At 40.7% G+C, this 18,867-nt stretch overlaps 1 protein-coding gene across 1 annotated transcript; it reads right to left on the bottom strand.

The window, feature by feature from the left end:
- Positions 1 to 2,076: 2,076 nt before the first annotated feature.
- Positions 2,077 to 18,140, bottom strand: LOC137333480 (cholecystokinin-like). Its single transcript, XM_067997641.1, has 3 exons — positions 18,102 to 18,140; positions 11,163 to 11,408; positions 2,077 to 2,472 (listed from the first exon to the last, which is right to left on the bottom strand). The coding sequence occupies exons 2-3, from the start codon at positions 11,404 to 11,406 to the stop codon at positions 2,336 to 2,338; spliced, it is 381 nt and encodes a 126-aa protein (XP_067853742.1). The 5' UTR covers positions 11,407 to 11,408; positions 18,102 to 18,140; the 3' UTR covers positions 2,077 to 2,335.
- Between the last annotated feature and the right edge of the window lie 727 nt (positions 18,141 to 18,867).

Here is an 18,867-nt window from a genome sequence, read left to right as displayed (position 1 = left end):
AGAGAGTGGTTAGAATGTGGAACTTGCTACCACAGGAGTAGTTGAGGCAAATAGCATAGATACATTTAAGGAGAAGCTAGATAAACACATGAGGGAGAAAGGAATGGAAGGATATGCTGATACGGTTGGGTGAAGTAGGGAGGAGGCTTGTGTGGAGCATAAACACTGGCATGGACCTGTTGAGCCAAATGGCCTGTTTCTGTGCTGTACATTCTATGTAATTCTATGTACATCAGTCTAGATAGCATCCAGACTTGGCTGACACGTTAGGTAACATTTGCCAAGTAATGATCATCTGCAACAAGAAAAGACCCAACCAGCACCCTCTGACCTTCAACAGCATCATCACTGCTGAGTCTCCCACCTTCAACATCCTGGGAGTCATCATTGACCAGAAACTTAACTGGACTAGCTATATTGACACCGTGGCTACAAGAGCATGCTAGAATACTCTGCAACGAGTGGCTTACCTCCAGACCCCTTAAAGCCTCTCCACCAACTACAAGGCTCAAGTCAGGAATATAATGGAATACTTAGCACTCACCTTGACGTGCTACCACAACAACACTGGAGAAGCTCAATACAATCCAGGCAGAGCAGCCCCTGCTATTGGATTCAACATCCACTCCCTACACTACCCATACACTGTGGCTACACTATATACTATCTAGAGGAAGCTCTGCAGCAACTCAACAAGCTTACTTTGACAGCACCTCCCAGCCCCACAACCTCTGTATCCAAGGAGAGGAGCAGCAGCATTGTGACAGCAACATCATCTGCACGTTTCCCTCACACACCATCCTGACTTGGACACATAATCGCTGTTCCTTCATCATCACTGAATTCTGGAATTCCATAAATAACACCATCATGGGAGCACCATAACCACAAAGACAGTTCAAGAAGAAGGCACATCGCCACCATCTCAGGGCAACTAGGTATGGGCAATAAATGCACTTCCTCTAGAAATGTATCCGGAGATGAAATTTAAAATAAACTCCAGAACCAATTTTCCCCAGAAAGAAAAGGATATTTCCTCAGGCAATGGCTAAAGCATTAGAATTCAAAGTCTCGTCCCTGATCAGCAGGGCATAAAACTGACAGCTAGGCAAATTCCCCTGATTTGCTTTCTTTCTGAGAGTGAATACAGATTAATTAGCAGTTACAGTCATCTTCTGCATAAGCTGTAACAATATAGCCAAGAGTGCAATCTAGGACACAGCTTAAGGGATGGACAAATGGTATAATTTCTAATAATTAGAGTTTATCTCTCCTCTATTAGGTCTGGTGAAGCCACGATACTCAAGGACAGTGGGATAGATTTTCAACTTGGCACCTGATGTTGTAAATTGGCTGCTCGTTATAGAAACTGCCTGCTTATCATTTCCATTGATTTCACTGGAAATGATAATTGGGCGGTTTCTATATCAGGTCAAATTGGTTGTTTGATTGAACTTCCCCTGAAATTCAGGTGATCTTTGAATATAGGGTTATACACATCCTTAAGCAGGAAAGGGTTAACAAAACTGTCAGTAAAAAAAAAACCTTGACGGAGACTGGGGCTCTGCAGGATTCTGGGAGTCCAACAGTGCATATAGGAATCCAGAATAAACAACTGATTTGAGGACTGAGCAGACCAATGATTTATACACTGGCCTTTCATCTTTGGGGCCTGGGCTCTAATCCAGCTGAGACTAATGGGATTGACGTCTGCTCTGACTGCTGTCTAGAAGGACCTTACTTGAAATGAGTTTGGGCAGTCCTCATCCAGTTCCTGGAAAGTATGGGGCCCACTGCTCAGAGCTGTTCTTAATCTGACAATCTTTGAGGAAAGAGGAACATGTCACAGTTGTGTAGTTTGGAGTGTTCTGAGGTTGAGACAGAAGGAGCTTTATTCTGAATCTGTGCTATACCTGACCTGAAAGCCGCATGACGCTATCAGGGTACCTGAAATGGAAACTGGTCCATTCCCCAGTGCCAATATCCCTCACCCTTGAGCAAGAAAAATCATTCTTTGTATTCATTTTCTTTGTTACAGATCATAAAACTTTTAAACAGAGTTTCTGTTTTGCTTCTTTTATTTTGATGTGCTAAACGTTGACAGATGAGATGTTAAATTATTTCAATCTTGTATCATTAGTATTAATAAGAAACTGGACTGAGCCAGAGGCAATTCTGCAAAATCCTGCATATGTATATTGCATCATACAATATTACAAACAAATTCACATTAGGTACCATAATAAATAGAATTTAAAACACTAATTTTTTTAGACACCAAATTAAAGTTTTTCTTTTGTACAGAATTTGGGGCGTGTTTGTGTTATAATTATTTTTATGATGAATATTCATATTCTTCAGCACTGCGCCGGCCGAAGTCCATCCATCCCATGTAATCCCTATCAGTTATCCTGTGGGAAGGATCCTGGTTCTGCAATTTGGTTCCCACAAGGGTGCTTCTACCCAAAGAACCTGAGGAAAACAAAGATGGAATTAGATCTGCAATATATTGTATTTAATCTGACTTTCATTGAGTTATTATAGAGGCAATCAAAAATTGTAAGCAGTAGGAAAGTGTGATGGAAGTGGGTAAGCATACTTCCAGCTCTGGGGCTTGGGTTCAAATCCAGCTCAGACCAAAAGGATAGAAGAATCTATTGGTTAGCAGAAAGGTTACTGGCTAAAATAATTTTGGGAGTCTTCAACCAGTCCTTAGTTAGTGTTGAATTTACTGCATAAAACCACTCACAATTTGGCTCAAATCGATAGTCTCACTCAGAAGTCATAAGGGCAGCAGGTGGGGAAATAGAAAGTTAAACTACTGCAGTAGAGAATGGTCTTATGAGATATTTTTTAATTTGGTATCTAACTGTGCTGTATCTTGCCTCGGAGTGTCTGTTGAAAACAGGTTGGCAATAATGAAGTATTTCATGTCACAACACTGGCATCTCACATCTTGAGTACATGGTATGTATATATATATATATATATATATATATAAATATATATATATATATGTATGTAAGATGAGATTTTTTTTTTAATAATCGGAGTACAAAATACATACTGGTGGCATATCAAATTGGAATGCCAGGACCCTGTGTCACTGTGATAGGATTCAAGCTCACACCCAAGAGTTCTTGTAAAGTGAGTTCACAATCTTAACTACAGTAGTCTGAGTAAAGGCGAGCGGATGATTTCCTAATGTGAGGAAGTGGAATCGAGATGGGAGAATCCATAGGTGCACTTAAAAACTCTCCCAGTGACCAGTTACAGTAACGGACAGTCTTTTTTCCAAATGAGAAACCTTGGTGAATGACCAAAGTCCATAGTTCAGGACTCCAAAGTTGAAAAGAGTAGGAGAGAAGATGAGGTAAATCAGGAACCAGTGGTTAGGTGAAGCAGATCACTTGTCAACCTTGCAGTTAAAGGTGGTGTGGTAAATGGAGAATCTTGTAGGAGTGGGAATATGCTGGAAGAATTGGGCAATTATTTTATAAAATGTGGTATATTTTAAGAAAAACAATATGCTAACTCATAACACCGGATACCATACTATTGTTTTCAGCAGGCACAGGCGGAAATGTGAAACATCAATCAACCTGGAGATCCTATATGTTACGGGTTTTGTCTACTGACAACAATTGCTATGGAACTGAGATTTGCAGCTTGATTTAATGTCACCACAAAAAATATTAGACTTGTGTTTTTAAAGCCTAGAGATGTCAATTTTCCTAAAGGCTTACATTGGTAGATGCAGCAGCCATGTTGCAATGTACATTGTGGATCACAGCCAAGGGAAAAATGAGTCTTTGCAAATGCCTTTGTTAATAGAATGCATGGACTTGATAGCAATATGTGTTTTTTTGGAGAGGGTTATTTCAAATTGAAGAACATTGCAGTTAAAACTCGTAGTTTGTACCCCACTGGTCAGTTAATGATAAGCAATAGGTTTTTCATTAGAAGATTATGAATTGGTATTTCTTCAGTGCATTAAAAACGAATCTATATTTTGTGCAGAAACCTCCCACCTTAGGTTTGTTCTAACTCCTGTATTCAGTATTTACCCTGTGCCTGTAAAACAGAAGTTTTTCTGAGAGTTAACTACTCCTTTTAACTCACACTCTTATTAGCTGTTATAATTTTTTGTGCAAATCTGAATTGTCTGTATTCCAAAGCCTTGTAAAATCATCAGACTTCTCTTAAACAGGCTGTCAGATGTTTAAATTATGAATTGATTTTAAAAAAAGCAAGATTAACATTTCCTTTAAAATATAAAAAATGTCCATCTTCTCCAAAATTGATTGTGAATTTTGAATGACAGCTGCTATAAACTAGAATCAAGGGGACATATGTTCCCGGTACTTTCAGCAGAGAAAAATATCCAATTATTTTATTACGTTTGCAGCTAAGATCCTACCATAATTCTCAAGCGGGTTAGTCATGCATTGAAATTCCAGATAATTGCATTCACAATTTGCTAAAGTATAAAACAAAAATTACTTAGTTCTAACCAGATGGTGCAATTGTAATTTAGTTATATATTTAGTGTCCAACAGGCACAAGCTAATCTTTCATCATTCAAATGTGAAAGATTTACGATAGCAAATATACTTTGAAATGACAGTAAAATTTCATATCAAACATGATTGTAGTTTTATTTTAATTAAAATAAATTAATTCACAACATGGTATGTCTGTAATCATGGTATGTCTGTTGCAGAGGTAAAAAACAAAGCCTAGGTACTTCCTTGCAAGGAAGCAGGGAGAATCAAGAGGCGGGAACCTTGTTCACTATGCTCTGATGATACCGCTCTGTACGTGGACATTAGGAATGCATGTGAGTGGCCTAGAGTGCTTCTCGCATTGAATTTTCCCCCATCCTGCATTGTTGAGGAATTGCCTGGTGGGCATTCAGGGCCTCTTTCTTTCTTCATTCTGCATCCTTCTCCATAGGGACACAGCCTAGAATTATAGGTTCTGTAGAATCTATGGCTGAGAAATTGGAGTAACGCTGGAAACTGGCACAAAGTGGGCGCTGTGAATGGATTGTGGGCTTGAAGACGTCGGCCCGAGGCTAGCTGAAAATTGGCGGGCGTTATCCGCAGAAAATTGGCAAACTATGGACACCAATCAGGCATCTCAATGCAGCTCGTCACTCGGGGCCTCAGGAAAATCAGTCGGCTCAGACTCCAGGCCGCCCCGCCGGTGAGTCTGGGAGGTGGGGGGAGGTCAACTGGAGGGGGGGCGAGCCTGAGCCCGCAGTACTGTTGTGAAGCCAAGGGGAGAACTCATTACTCCACCTGGCTCTATATTAATGAAAGTAAAAAAAAGTTAACTTACCTTTTCATCGCTGGCATCCAACAGTACTTTTAAGGACCATTGGTTAGGCTGCTGTCAACCCAGAAAAACTGAGCAACTCATAATCTGTCCAGTTTATGGCGAATTTGGGAGAGAGGTCCTAAAATATGCTTTAGGACACTGATTAACTTATTCATGGGGCCTTATGCCTGGTTCAGGCGGGCGCCCTGTACACTTGGAAGCTGCCGGCTTCCAATTAGGCGGTCAGCACACTTCCAGGGGAAGAACAGGCGCAACGGGCATGTTAAAAGGTCATCAAGACATTGCAAATAATCAAGGTGCATGTGGTCTCCCATTCCTACATTGTGTAAAGACCAGATCCTGTATCATTGTGCCAGTGTTTCTCCCCCCACCCCACCCCTCCACCCCCGTCCCCCACAACTAAAGTATTTTTGGTCCCTTGTGTTGGAAGTTTTGTCGCCAATTGCTCGACAGGGACAGATTAGATTAGTCATATACATCAAGCAGTTTGTTAACTATTTTGTTTCTTTTTCGGGTGCCCTGGGGGGCCAAGGTGTTGGAACTTCCAGAAAATAAGAATGTAAGAAATAGGAGAAGGAGTAGGCCACACGGCCCCTCATGGCTGATCTTTGACCTCAACTCCACTTTCCCGCCTGATCCCCATATCCCTTGATTCCCCTAGAGTCCAAAAATCTATCAATCTCAGTCTTGAATATATTCAATGACTGAGTATACACAGCCCTCTGGTGTAGAGAATTCCAAAGATTTTCAACCCTCCGAGTGAAGACATTTCTCCTCATCTCAGTCCTAAATGACCAACCCCTTACCCTGAGACTATACCCCCTAGTTCTAGACTCTCCAGCTAGGGGAAACAGCCTCCCAGCATCTACCATGTCAAGCCCTCTCAGAATCTTCTTTGTTTCAATGAGATCACCTCCCATTCTTCTAAACTCCAGAGAATATAGGCCCATTCTACTCACTCTCTCCACACAGGACAACCCAATCATCCCAAGAATCAACCAAGTGAACCTTCATTGGACAAGTATATCCTTCCTTAGGTAAGGAGACCAAAACCACACACAGTACTCCAGGTGTGGTCTCACCAAAGCCCTGTACAATTGCAGCAAGACTTCATTACTCTTGTACTCCAACCCTCTTGCAATAAAGGCCAACATACCATTTGCCTTCCTAATTACTTGCTGTAGTTGCATGTTAACTCTCTGTGTTTTGTGTACAAGGATACCCAAATCCCTCTAAACACCAACATTTAATAGTTTCTCACCATTTAAAAAAAATTATGTTTTTCTATTCTTCCTACCAAAGTGAATAACCTCATCATTTCCCCACATTATACTCCATCTGCCACATTCTTGCTCACTCACTTAACCTGTCCATATCCCTTTGCAGGTTCTTTGCGTCCTCCTCACAGCTTACTTTCCCGCCTAGCTTTGTGTCGTCAGAAAACTTGGATACATTACACTTGGTCCCTTCATTTAAGTCATTAATATAGATTGTATATAATATAAATATTGTTCAGCTAATGTTTTCAGGACATTTTTAGGTGGTATGATTATACCAGTGATCAGTTCTATTCTTCCCTAGATCCACGTAGAAAGCAATAAAACAGACATAAATAAACGAGAGAGAGGATCAGCATACAAAGGGTGATGGCAAAAATTGGAACTTTACACTCAGTGCAAAGACTATTTCCGAGCTGGGCTATGATCATATAGTACAACTTTTGGCCCTTACCCATGCAGAACATTAAAAAAAAGTGCCTCCCTCGTTGGAGCAACATGTCTGTACCAAAGGCTAAAATGCTGAACTCTATTATTGTGACGCTTATGCTCATTGCATAAAATGCTCATCGAAACAGAATGCCATTACAAGCCAAATTTGGCTTTCGGCTCACAAAATGCACCTATATAGAATGCACTGTATTTCCCATATTATTTTGAAAATCATAGACAAGTGCAGCAAACTGGAGAAATCCAGTCATGTGAAGTTGGGCATTGCTGAATGCTTCCTGTCAATAAATAGATCATAGAATCATAACGGCACAGAAGGAGGCCATTCGGCAAGAGCAATCCAGCTAGTCCCACTCCCCCGCTCTTTCCCTGTAGCCCTACTAATTTTTCTCATTCAGGTACCTATCTAATTCCTTTTTGAAAGCAACAATTGACCCTGCTTCCACCACCTTTTCAGGCAGTATATTCCAGATCATAACTACTCGCTGTGTAAAAAAGTTTTTCCTCATGTCGCCTTTGGTTCTTTTGCCAATCACCTTAAATCTGTGTCCTCTGGTTCACGACCCTTCCACCAATGGAAAGTTTTTCTTTACTTACAATGTCTAGGCCCGCCATGATTTTGAACACCTCTATCAAATCTCCGCTCAACCTTCTCTGCTCTAAGGAGAACAATCCCAGCTTTTCCAGTCTTTCCACGTAACTGAGGTCCCTCATCCGTGGAACCATTCTAGTAAATCTTTTCTGCACCCTCTCTAAGGCCTTCATATCTTTCCTAAAGTGCGGTGCCCAGAACTGGACACAATACTCCAACTGTGGCCTAACCAGTGTTTTATAAACGTGACATCCTTGCTTTTGTACTCTATGCCTCTGTTTATAAAGCTCAGGATCCCATATGCTTTCTTAGCCGCTTTCTCAACCTGTCCTGCCACCTTCAATGACCTGTGTACATATACCTCCAGGTCTCTTTGTTCCTGCACCCACTTTAGAGTTGTACCCTTTAGTTTATATTGCCTCTCCTCGTTCTTCCTACCAAAATGTATCGTCTCACACTTCTCAGCATTAAATTTTATCTGCCGTGTGTCCGCCCATTCCACCAGCCTGTCTATGTCCTCTTGAAGTCTATCACTATCCTGCTCACTGTTTACTACACTTCCAAGTTTTGTGTCATCTGCAAATTTTGAAATTGTGCCCTGTACACCCAAGTCCAAGTCATTAATATATATCAAGTGGTCCCAGTACTGACCCCTGGGGAACATCACTGCATACCTTCCTCTAGTCTGAAGAACAACCGTTCACCACTACCCCGTTTCCTGTCACTTAGCCAATTTCGTATCCATGTTGCCACTGCCCCTTTTATTCCGTGGGCTTCAATTTTATTGACAAGCCTATTATGTGGCACTTTATCAAACGCCTTTTGGAAGTTCATATACACATCATCAACCGCATTGCCCTCATCAACACTCTGTTGCCTCATCAAAAAACTCAAGTTAGTTAAACACTATGTGCCTTTAACAAATCCGTGCTGGCTTTCCCTTATTAATCATGGGCTCAACAACTTTGGTTAATACCAGGAATACACTCTGAGGTGGTCGAAACAAAGTGTAAATATCCCCCAGAAGAGCAAGGGAGGCCTCCTAAGCAATAACCCAAGAAAGCATCCATAAATTAATCTGGCTTTGAAATTCCCAAACTTTCGCTGTGGGAAATGATTAACCCACCACTACTTGCACAGTAGCAGACCCTGTTCACATCATTTTCATTGGCAGCTACTCCTTCTGAGATGCCCACAGTTTCCCTCCAGGGGGGAGGATTTGGGAAAAAAGAATATTGCAGTTTTCCCCAGGCAATACACTGGGGGACCACATTGCACACGGATTCCCTGAACAAGGTTGTTGATGCAAGAGTTAATAAAGGCCATAATCAGGCAAACTAAAACCATTCAATCAGTGGAGTCCTAATGGCTGCTTTGAATGTCTGCATCTACCTACAAATGATTGGGAACAGGTTTCCCTGATGAGAAAGACAATGGTGAAGAATTACCCAAGGACACATTGGTAGACCAAAGCTGCAAATACACAGCCATGTAACATTAAGAGTTACCCAACTTTTCAATCTCAATTTAGTTTCAGGGATCCCCAGCTTCAGAGTGCAAGTTTTCTTCCAGGTCTCATGTGGACCACACCAACCATTTATGAGAGTGCTCATGTCATCATTATGGACTGTAGTCACAAACACAAACTATCAAAGCTAACACTTAAATAGACTGAACATACAGATTCCAGCAGGACCACGCAGAATCCTTGTATAGTACAGTTACAGCCTTGATGTTTGTACTACAGTTCCTCTCCTGGCATGGAAAACTTAACATAGGGGGTGATGCCCAACACAGTCCAAGCAAATGGATAGATACACTCAACTGATAAATTTGCCAGCAAGAACCTAAGATAGCATGCTACAAGACTCATTGGGCAGGTTTTGTTCCCCAAAAGGTACATGGTTCTAAGTTTTGCTGAAACAGATTGGAAAATCAGATTTTCTAAAATCAGCTGTTGTCCTGGTTGAAGTCTAAATCCAGGCTGTCCCACTGCAAAAGGACTTCATGTTCTAAATGTATACAGAAACGGTTAACAGAGTTAAGGCAGCAGATTAGTTAATAAGGATCTAATATTATGGAATATTTATCGAGAATTTGTTGATTCCCATTTAAAATCAATATTAATTACCAATTGAGATGTTTTAGTCATTTGGCGTTCTGGTAAATAAGCTTTGACCTCAGATCAGAATGTACAGGTTAACAGATAGTTAACAATAAAATACAAGGTAGACGTTAATTGTCAGACATTGGGGGTAATTTTGACTTTAGTGTAAAATGGGTGATAGCGAATCGGCAGCTCATCTTACATCTCTCCTGATTTTTATTTCTATTGAAGTCAATGGAAATAAAAATCGGGAGAGATGTAAAACAGGCTGCCGATTCGCCATCACCCGTTTTACACTATTGCACAAAGTCAAAATTACCCCGGTTGTTATTTTCCCCCTCAATCTATAGTTTCTTATTGTACTTACAAAATTTGTTTTACCATTATGCAAAGAGACACAGATGCCTGGAATTTCCATAGGGATTCTTCCAATCTCCTGCAGTAACTTCACCCATCGACGTCGTTTCTGCCAAAATTACGGCAGTAGATTGGGGAACCCCCACCGAAATTCTACCCCAGAGTGTGGTACAGTGAAAGGCCCTAGTGACATTGGAGTAAAAGTATACGACATTCATTCCTGCTTCCTTTGTCTCAGTATAGGATTAGCATACTTTTTCTGGTTGCAGATTCCTGGAAAATATGGTATTTGTCCTCATTAGCAGATGATAGCCATTTCCAAATTGTATATGGAGCTCAAACTTCATTCAAAAGATGAAGATTCTACCCATGCTACTATGTGCTTACAGGCAGTTCATTTTGAATTACAAGACAGTAATCCACAGGGGGTCAGGTGTTGAACAAGTTAAATGAAAGTTATTAGGCAGTATATGCAAATAAGTTTTTCTTTCAAAATATACTTTCTTACCTTTATTGTTTTACTTTGTGATCATATTGCTGTTAACTAGGCAGTGTGATTTTGAGCCTCTAGGAATATTCGTTTTGTGAAGCTAAGAGCTACAGTACTGGTAGATTATAATTGATGGATGAATCCAGAATGGCACTTCAAATTGAGCAGTGACAGTGGGAAACGGGGCACAAGTTAAAATGAGGGGGAAAAAAATTTAGCACTGACGTCAGGAGGTTATTGATACACAGAGTGATCATCAGATGGAATGAACTTTTATGTAAAGAAATGAAAGTAAAAAAATAGGATTATTCATAGCAGAATTCTGTGATTGGGGAAGGAGAAACTGTCGGTTCTATCGATGGATGTTAAGACATCCCTTCCTCATCCATATCTATCTAGTGATCTAGATAGTGAAATACACAAAATTGCAGTCATTTATATTTTAAACTACATTATCCACAAGCATTCAGTGACCAATTACAGAAAATGTTTAATTATTAAGCCTACCATAGTTGGCAGTTCAACTTTGCAGTTGGTGTACCTCACCTTTCCTGACTTGTTGAAGGTATCTTGTGAGCAGGGCTCCCAGGTTGGCTCTTTGCTCACTGCTCTGGAATGGTTTCACCTGCTCACTGGACTGGGCTTCTTGAATTTGCCTCTGGTGCATGGCAACACTTTGCTTCAGCTCATTGGCAGTTGGGCTACCATCAACAGACACATTGGTGAGTCTGCCAATGCAGCCTGAAGAGAGAACAGAGAGAAACACGCACACGTAGATTCCACTGTTCATAGCTGGAATAAAAGGAAATGGGAACAAGATGTAGTGAAACCTGGCCACCTTGATTCAGCAGATATCTGTCTTAAGCAGACAATATTTCTCAAAACTCTTACTGCATTAAAAAAAAGAGAAGCATTCACAATCAGTGAGAAAACAAGGCTAGGAATATATATGCAGTTTATGTTGACCAACAGCCACACCGATATAGCAACAATTTGAGTAATTGATTTAACTTGTTGACTATACATTATTTGATACAAATAACTTTAATGTCAAGGTTATCTCCCTGGCAACAGAAGATCAGACTTCCATCTTGTATAAACCTTGCATCTGGAATATGAAGCCACTCTTAAAGTCTGAATCCCTATTTGAAAATGCCATTACAGCTGAGTTTAGATCTTACCATTCCAATTTGTTGGTTGAATTAGACAACCACCTGTCTGCATCTATCAGTTTGACTCAATCCCTGTTGGTGACCTCACATTATAGGGCTGGCTATGTTTATTCATTTTTTAAAACTCTTTGTCCCCATCAAGGTGAGGGACAGTATCACTAGGGGATGGACGATTTTGAGCAAAGAGTATCAACACCGAGCACTCCCATGTCGAATACAGAACTGTTAAATGCAGAATAAATTACACTGCTCCAACTGCACCCCCAGTGCACAGCCTCAACTGCCAGGTGCGAATATTGGGAAATTGTGGGAATGTTTCCCACAATTTTCTGTCCTTAAAATTGGAAAGCCATGAGGAGTACAGTATGATTTCCCAACATGTGTCCCCCATTGAGAGAGGCTCCACAGCTGAAGCTTGCATTAATAAAATTTACTATATATCTAAACTGTTCAATCAAATGACCAGATTTTCACATACTGAATGCTATCAAGTTGTTGCACAGTGACATCATTCTATATTATATGTAGATATTATAGCCTTTAAGAAGCTGAAGGCTATGTACAAGCCATCTCAAGATGTTGCCACCATTGAAGGACAGTTGTTTGTTCAGTAAGCATCTGTACGAAATGTATAGCAATGAGGTTATTTTCCTAGAATTTATGTCCTCGATCACTATAGAATATAAGCTTAACAACGTTTTCATATTGAATTGTCCAATTTATATAAAATTCTGCATTGTGTTCTAAATGGTCATGCTGCAGAGCTTTTTTTAGGACCTTGTATCAATATGAAGTGAAAATTAAGTTTACATTTACTAATTACAATGAAAAGTATGCAGCTAACTACACTTAAATGCACACCTGCTATTTGTGCACTTGCTATTTTGTATAATTTTTGTAAGTCTAAATGACCCACCGTGCATTTCAGTGGAAGCTTGTTTGGAGTAATGAATGACAAGGGTTAATTGCCTGCTTGACATATAATGTTTACACCCACCTCACCTCTGTCAGCTTTAGAACTGTTAATTTGTTAATTGTTCAACTCTGTAGTAGACCTCATTCAGTATAACTGGCACTAGCATGAAGGCTGCCGTTTGCTCTTTTTTTTAAAAAGACTTTTAAAAACATAAGCTGCTTCCTGTACTGCCATTTGTTTTTTTTCTCTCTCTCCTTCCCTTTTTCTTTCCTCATATTCCTGAAGTTGTTGGCCGTGAAGTTTTATGGGGGTTCTCCTGGTCTCCTGCTGAAATCCTCAGGGAAGTGATATAAACAACTGTAAACAGCAGCTTTTTAGTTTCCCTGTGAGTTCTGCTGCTTTCCCATTGGGGTTATGGCAGGACATCGGGAGCACTCCCGTGGAATTTCACAGCCACTGACTCCTGCCAGGATCAATTCTGTGGGTATTGGCAGCTTTCTGGCACTTCACTCAAGTGGCTATTCCTCACATGAATATATGAAAAAAGACAGGAAAGGACCAACTAGTCCATCAAGCCTGTTGCATCCCGACATGCATCATCAACCACCCCCACTCACAATTTCATGGGAGAGGTGAAAAAAGCAGAAGAAACCAGAGGCCATTTAGGAAAAATCTCTGGGAAATTCCTCACTGACCCCTGAAGATGATCAAGTAAGCTCCAGGACACCACCGTGATTGGTATCACTAGTCCCAGTTAACCCACCTCCCTTTTATAACTCAACATGTCTTCCACTAGCAGAAACTCATCCAGCTCGCATTTGAAGGCCTGCAGAGAATCCATGCTCATCAGACGTACTGGAAACCTCTTTCAGAGATCAGAGACTCTGCAAAAAGTAGTACTTCCTGGTATCTAGCCCAACACTATGCTTTCCTAACTTGTACTCATGCCCTCTAGATCTCTCTGCCTATCTAGCTCAAATAACCTAGCCATTATTTTAAAGACCTCAATCATATCCCCTCAATGTCTACGCTTTGGCAGAGTAAAAAGCCCCAGTTTTCTAAATCTGTCCTGATAATTAAGAGCCTTTAAATTAGATATCAATCAAGTAGTTCTCCTCTAGATCTTTTGCAAGGCCTCGATACCCCTCACCATATGAGAAGTCCAAAAATGGACACGGTATTCATGATGTGGCCTGACCAAGGACTTGTACAAGATAAAAATTGTACTTCTGTTTTTTATATTTAATTGTTCTACCTCTACACCCTATTTCACAACAGACTCGGAACACTGGTCATGGACCTTCAATGTGTTGTGAGCTATAGCCCCTATATCTTCTGCTGCTCCACAGCCTTAAGCACACAACCCTACATGATACATTCATGACTGGAATTACCTTGGCCCAAATGCATGATGCTGCATTTGTCTATAATTAGATATCTGCCACACATGGACACATTCCACCAATGCATCTATCAGCCTGCAGACTATTTATTTCATCTAATGTCCTAACTCCCACACATATTTTTGTGTCATCATCAAACATGTGGACTGTTCTCCCGATGCCTTCATCCAGATCATAAATAGTGGTGCTGAAAAGCAATGGATCTAAAACGAACCCGGCAGGACTCAACTAGTGACCGGCCTTACACACAGCTGCTACCCTCAAATGCAGCCAATTCTCTGTCCAACCTAAGATCTGCCTGCCAGTTCCACAAAGTGCAACCTTATTGAAAATAAAGATATAAAGTATCTACTGGACTTCCATCAAGTATCACTGTTGTAATGTTGTTAAAAGTTTCAATCAAGTTGGACCTCCTCTTTCAGCAGTCATATTGGGATTCCCCAATAACCTCTGCTTTTTCTTGATGATCGTACAATGCAGCTCTAATAATACCTTCTATCCATTTGCCTATAACTGAAGTTAAATTAAGAGGCCCATAGTTTCCTGGTTCTGACTTACTGCTGTTTTTAAATATAGGCACCACATGGACTGCTGCACAGTCCATGGATCAATACCAATTTCAGTGAGCTGCTAATTAGATAATTCACTGGCTGACATAATACAGCCCCATTTCTTTTAGCATCCCAAAGTGAATATCATCAGGGCCAGCAAAATGATCTGGTTTGAGAGCCCTAATTCTAGTAAAGACTATTTCTCTATGCACTTCTATACAATGGGCCATAATTTGCTGTGGCAAGGCATCTGACAGCATCTGCCGTTAGTTAGACTTGCCCTTGCACGTTCAGGTTTTTAAATGTTTTGCGGGGCAAGTGGCTGAAAGTGTGAACTGATAACATCACAGTGAGGAAAACTGGGCATCTGGGACCTGAGTTAACAGGGCAGGCAACTGGGTATCTCCTTAAACCAATCAGATTGAAGGATTGTGAAATTAACAGAGCAAGGACTGAGAAGGAAGTGTAAATTAGAGTGGGTGAATTCAATGTCAAATCAGGTACAGAAAGAGAAATAGAGAGGGAAGGAAAGATTGGATTAAGAGAGAGAGAAAAAAAGAGACAGGAAGGAAAAGAATTTTTTTTTTAAATTGACATTTTTAAAATCTCCAACAATTAGTACCTGAAGGAATGAGTCTCTACCCTTGTAATAATTCATTTTCAGTGCCTGAGTGGTTGATTGGCAGTAATTAACAATTATCACATCATTAAAAGGATCCATAGCCTTGAAATGACAAGACTTAACTTTCTGTGGCGAGTTTAGTTTGTATCTACCATGCAAATACAGCAACTTCACACCTTTCAATGCATTTCAATGGTGAGGCAGACAGAGAGATGCTGTTTTTGTGAAGCTAACAGCAACTCGGACAGCAGCTTTTGGCTATCTGCCCCTCACGAAGTAACTGTACCATTTACGCATAAATAACGATGAGCACCATTAGCCTCACCATTATTTTGACACAAATTCTGGCCCATTCAGTCTCAGCATCACCTCTATGTAACAGTACTATTAGCATCATCTTCAGTAGTGAGGACTGATGTGAATAACCATTTAAAATTTCAGCCATATCTTGGGACTCTACCCCAATACTTCCTGCAGAATTCCTCAATGGCCATACACAGTCCTTGATAGCTTTCTGACTTCTAACACGGATAAAAAAAACCTTGCTATCACTATCACACTTAGCCATTAACTTCCTTTTCACTGCTCTTTTGGCCAATCTGATAGCAGATTTTGTTGCCCTTGAATGAATCGGATACCAATCCCTTGACAGTTGTTTACCTTGCACCTGGTAAAATATTTCTTTGGACATCACCATTTAGGTTTTGTTTTGTTGTGTGCCCTTCTTTTGACCCATGGAACATACATGGCTTCTTTATGCATTTTTGAGCCTAAACAGTAACTATTAGCAGGTTACTTTCTGTGAAGAGCATCTCAGCTGAACTCATTCCCATTCTTCACTGAGGTCCACTCTTTCCAACTGGGTCCCTGGGCAGCAATTGAAACAGGAACCCTGGCTGATTTCCCTTCCCCCCGTTTTCTTCATTAGACTGGGGCACTAAAGTCAAATACAACACCCCAGCTGTTGTCCTGGCTGAGATCACAGAGACTGGGAGTGGAGCCTGCCACCTTCTGCTTTCTGTTGTTCAGCACTGTACTAAATTGGGCAGTGCCTACTTGCTGTGCCATCAAGTGAATTTTGTTTTCAAACGATTGAAAGTAGCTGACTGACATGCCACCACTTTTCAGTTGGTAGAAAGTACAACAGCAGTAAGGAACCAGCAGGCAATGCTCTGTTCATACAGTGAGTACTCACAAGTATGAAGCTCTGGTGGCCTCCATTCCATGTCTGTGTGAGCAGAGAGTATAACTGAAAGGGCTAACAATATTACACCAGTAGGTTCAGTGTGAAGGCAGAAGAAGCATTCAATGAATCCTGACCTGTCCCATTGTTGAAAATGTAAGACAGCATTGCACACAAAACTTTTTATATTACATTACCCTTCATATGAGGTGACAAGAAGTAGATACTTCTGACATGTGTGTAACATTGGGAAAAAGCAATTCAACACCACAGAAGTGTATTGTACCAGCGTGAGAGCAGATAACACTCATACCCCGAATCAATATCGGTTCCTGGAGATGGAATATGATGTGGCAAATTATTCCATAATAGTAACACATCATTCACAAACTTACAATCAGAGAGTGTAAACAGTTTAAATGAAAAGATGTCCAAAATCTTCTGTAAGGGTCTCAGTCTCAGATACTGACCGACTTGCCCTGTATGACCAGCATTTGCTATTTTTATTTCTGATCATTGTGTTCTTTATAAGTTCTATTTTTTAAAAAAAACGTACTGTAGAAAGTCAAGGATTACTGTGCGTTCTTAGTGGGCGACTGCCGATTCAATCTCACTGTGTATAGATAGATGGACCGTTTAGTTTATGTTGCTGTCGACTGTCTGTCTGAGGCGTTTCTCTTTGAAAAGCTGTTTTGAAAACGTAGCTCTGACAGGGGCTATATGTAGCAAAATCCCCGATGGTTACATTTGCCCAACATAAGTTAAAGAAACTTTCTAACGTTCAGTGTCAAAATGACACACTCTCGGGATGAACCTCTTCAGATGTCCATCTGCTGCAATCGTTAAAGTAGATTTAACACATTCAGGTTTGCTGAAATAAAGTAATCTCATGCTCCTTGGTTTCGGGTTTACATTTTCTAAATGATTCCAGTCTACTCGTTTTGCTGGAAACCACTCATTTCGTAAACCGTTTCAAAATTTGGTAAATGGGCACAAACTGTTAATTGGACCAGAGTGCGGAGCAAAAAAATACAGACTCACACGAATCTGATCTATATGTGTTTAGATTTACATTCAAAGCTCATCGGCAACCCATTCAGAGTGGTGCACTTAAACTGACTGCCCGGTGTGGGGGCAGATCTCCTGGACAATACATCAGCTGAGATCAGCGCAGACAGGGGATCTGTAGTTTGTGAGCGTTATCAGTAAATGGCACAGGAAAAGTTAAGAATGTAAACTTGAACGAACGTGTCTCAACTTTCAGACTAATTTGTCATATCCGTTTAATAAGGGAGTTCACAATACCTGGTTAACCAGATACCTGTGCCGTACACTCCAGACTTCTTCCAACTCATCACCTGAAATAAAAACCTAGGCTTGTTGGCAAAATGGGGATAAGTGTGGGTTTTTATGGCAAGATGAGCTGGATGAGCCGAATGGCCTCCCTGATCTGCACTTACCTTTTGGAAATCATGGTTGTTACAAAGAGCAGTTATCTAGTCAGTGTACTTGTCTCTTAACAATAGTTATTAACAGAACACAGTCGAGGTGCAGATGAGCTTTACAGACACTGGGAAAGAACAGACTCAACCATAACCTAAAGCCAAAGCCAAAGCCAAGGGTAAGTGATGTTCTTACCTACAAGCGCGGAGGTCCGAAGACTGATAGTCACAGCAGCAAATCCTCAAAGAAGATGGAATGGTGGAGCTGACCGCCCCTTAAATACTATCAGAGACCCGCCTTGATTTGCTGAGATCTCTTTACACTTCTCTGACGCAGTTTCAGTGGATGTGGGCACTATGGGGAGAGGGACAGCCGGGACAACCTTCCTCACATACTCCCAGTCCCCACCTTCCTCACAACCTCCGGGTCCCAGAGCTCCTTCACACACTACTGACCCAGGCAGCAAATCAGTGAGCTTCTGTCCTCAAAAGGGACCGCATTTAATGGCAGATAAAAGGGTACAAATGGCAAACAAAGTAAACAAAAATACTAGAAAAGACACGGATAGGGGTTCGATTCTTTACATCCTGATAAGAACCATTTCAATTCGTGTTATTACTTTGAATTTGTTCACTTCTGAGATCATTGGCTCTTCGTTAGAAGATTGGTGCCAAGATCAATAAAACTGCCCTTGAACATCTGAATTCACATATTATATTACTTAAAAGGACACAATTTCCCCACGATCAGTTGATTTGATTTTTACAATTTGTACTTCGATAGTGCCTTTGATAAACATGCCAAAGCAAAAGTCTAATACACCAAGAGAAACGGCGAGCAGCTTCCAAGCTCTATTTAATAAGTGGGCACTTTTTAATGTGCCCTAACTTCAGGCCATAATGTGGACTCACAAATTCTGAAATAGTCTGATTGAGACCATTATAGAATTTAGTTCTATTGT

This window comes from Heptranchias perlo, chromosome 2, assembly GCF_035084215.1.
Source record: "Heptranchias perlo isolate sHepPer1 chromosome 2, sHepPer1.hap1, whole genome shotgun sequence".
Lineage (NCBI taxonomy): Eukaryota > Metazoa > Chordata > Chondrichthyes > Hexanchiformes > Hexanchidae > Heptranchias > Heptranchias perlo.
The sequence above is the reverse complement of the archived record's forward strand: the minus strand, read 5'-3'. Positions and strand labels throughout refer to the sequence as shown.

Bases quoted from the DNA above. Each gene is read 5' to 3' on its own strand.
- LOC137333480 (XM_067997641.1), bottom strand. From the start codon at position 11,406: ATGAACAGTGGAATCTACGTGTGCGTGTTTCTCTCTGTTCTCTCTTCA. The intron at 2,473-11,162 runs GTGAGGTACACC...TGTTTTCCTCAG, and splicing joins CCTTCAACAAGTCAGGAAAG to GTTCTTTGGGTAGAAGCACC.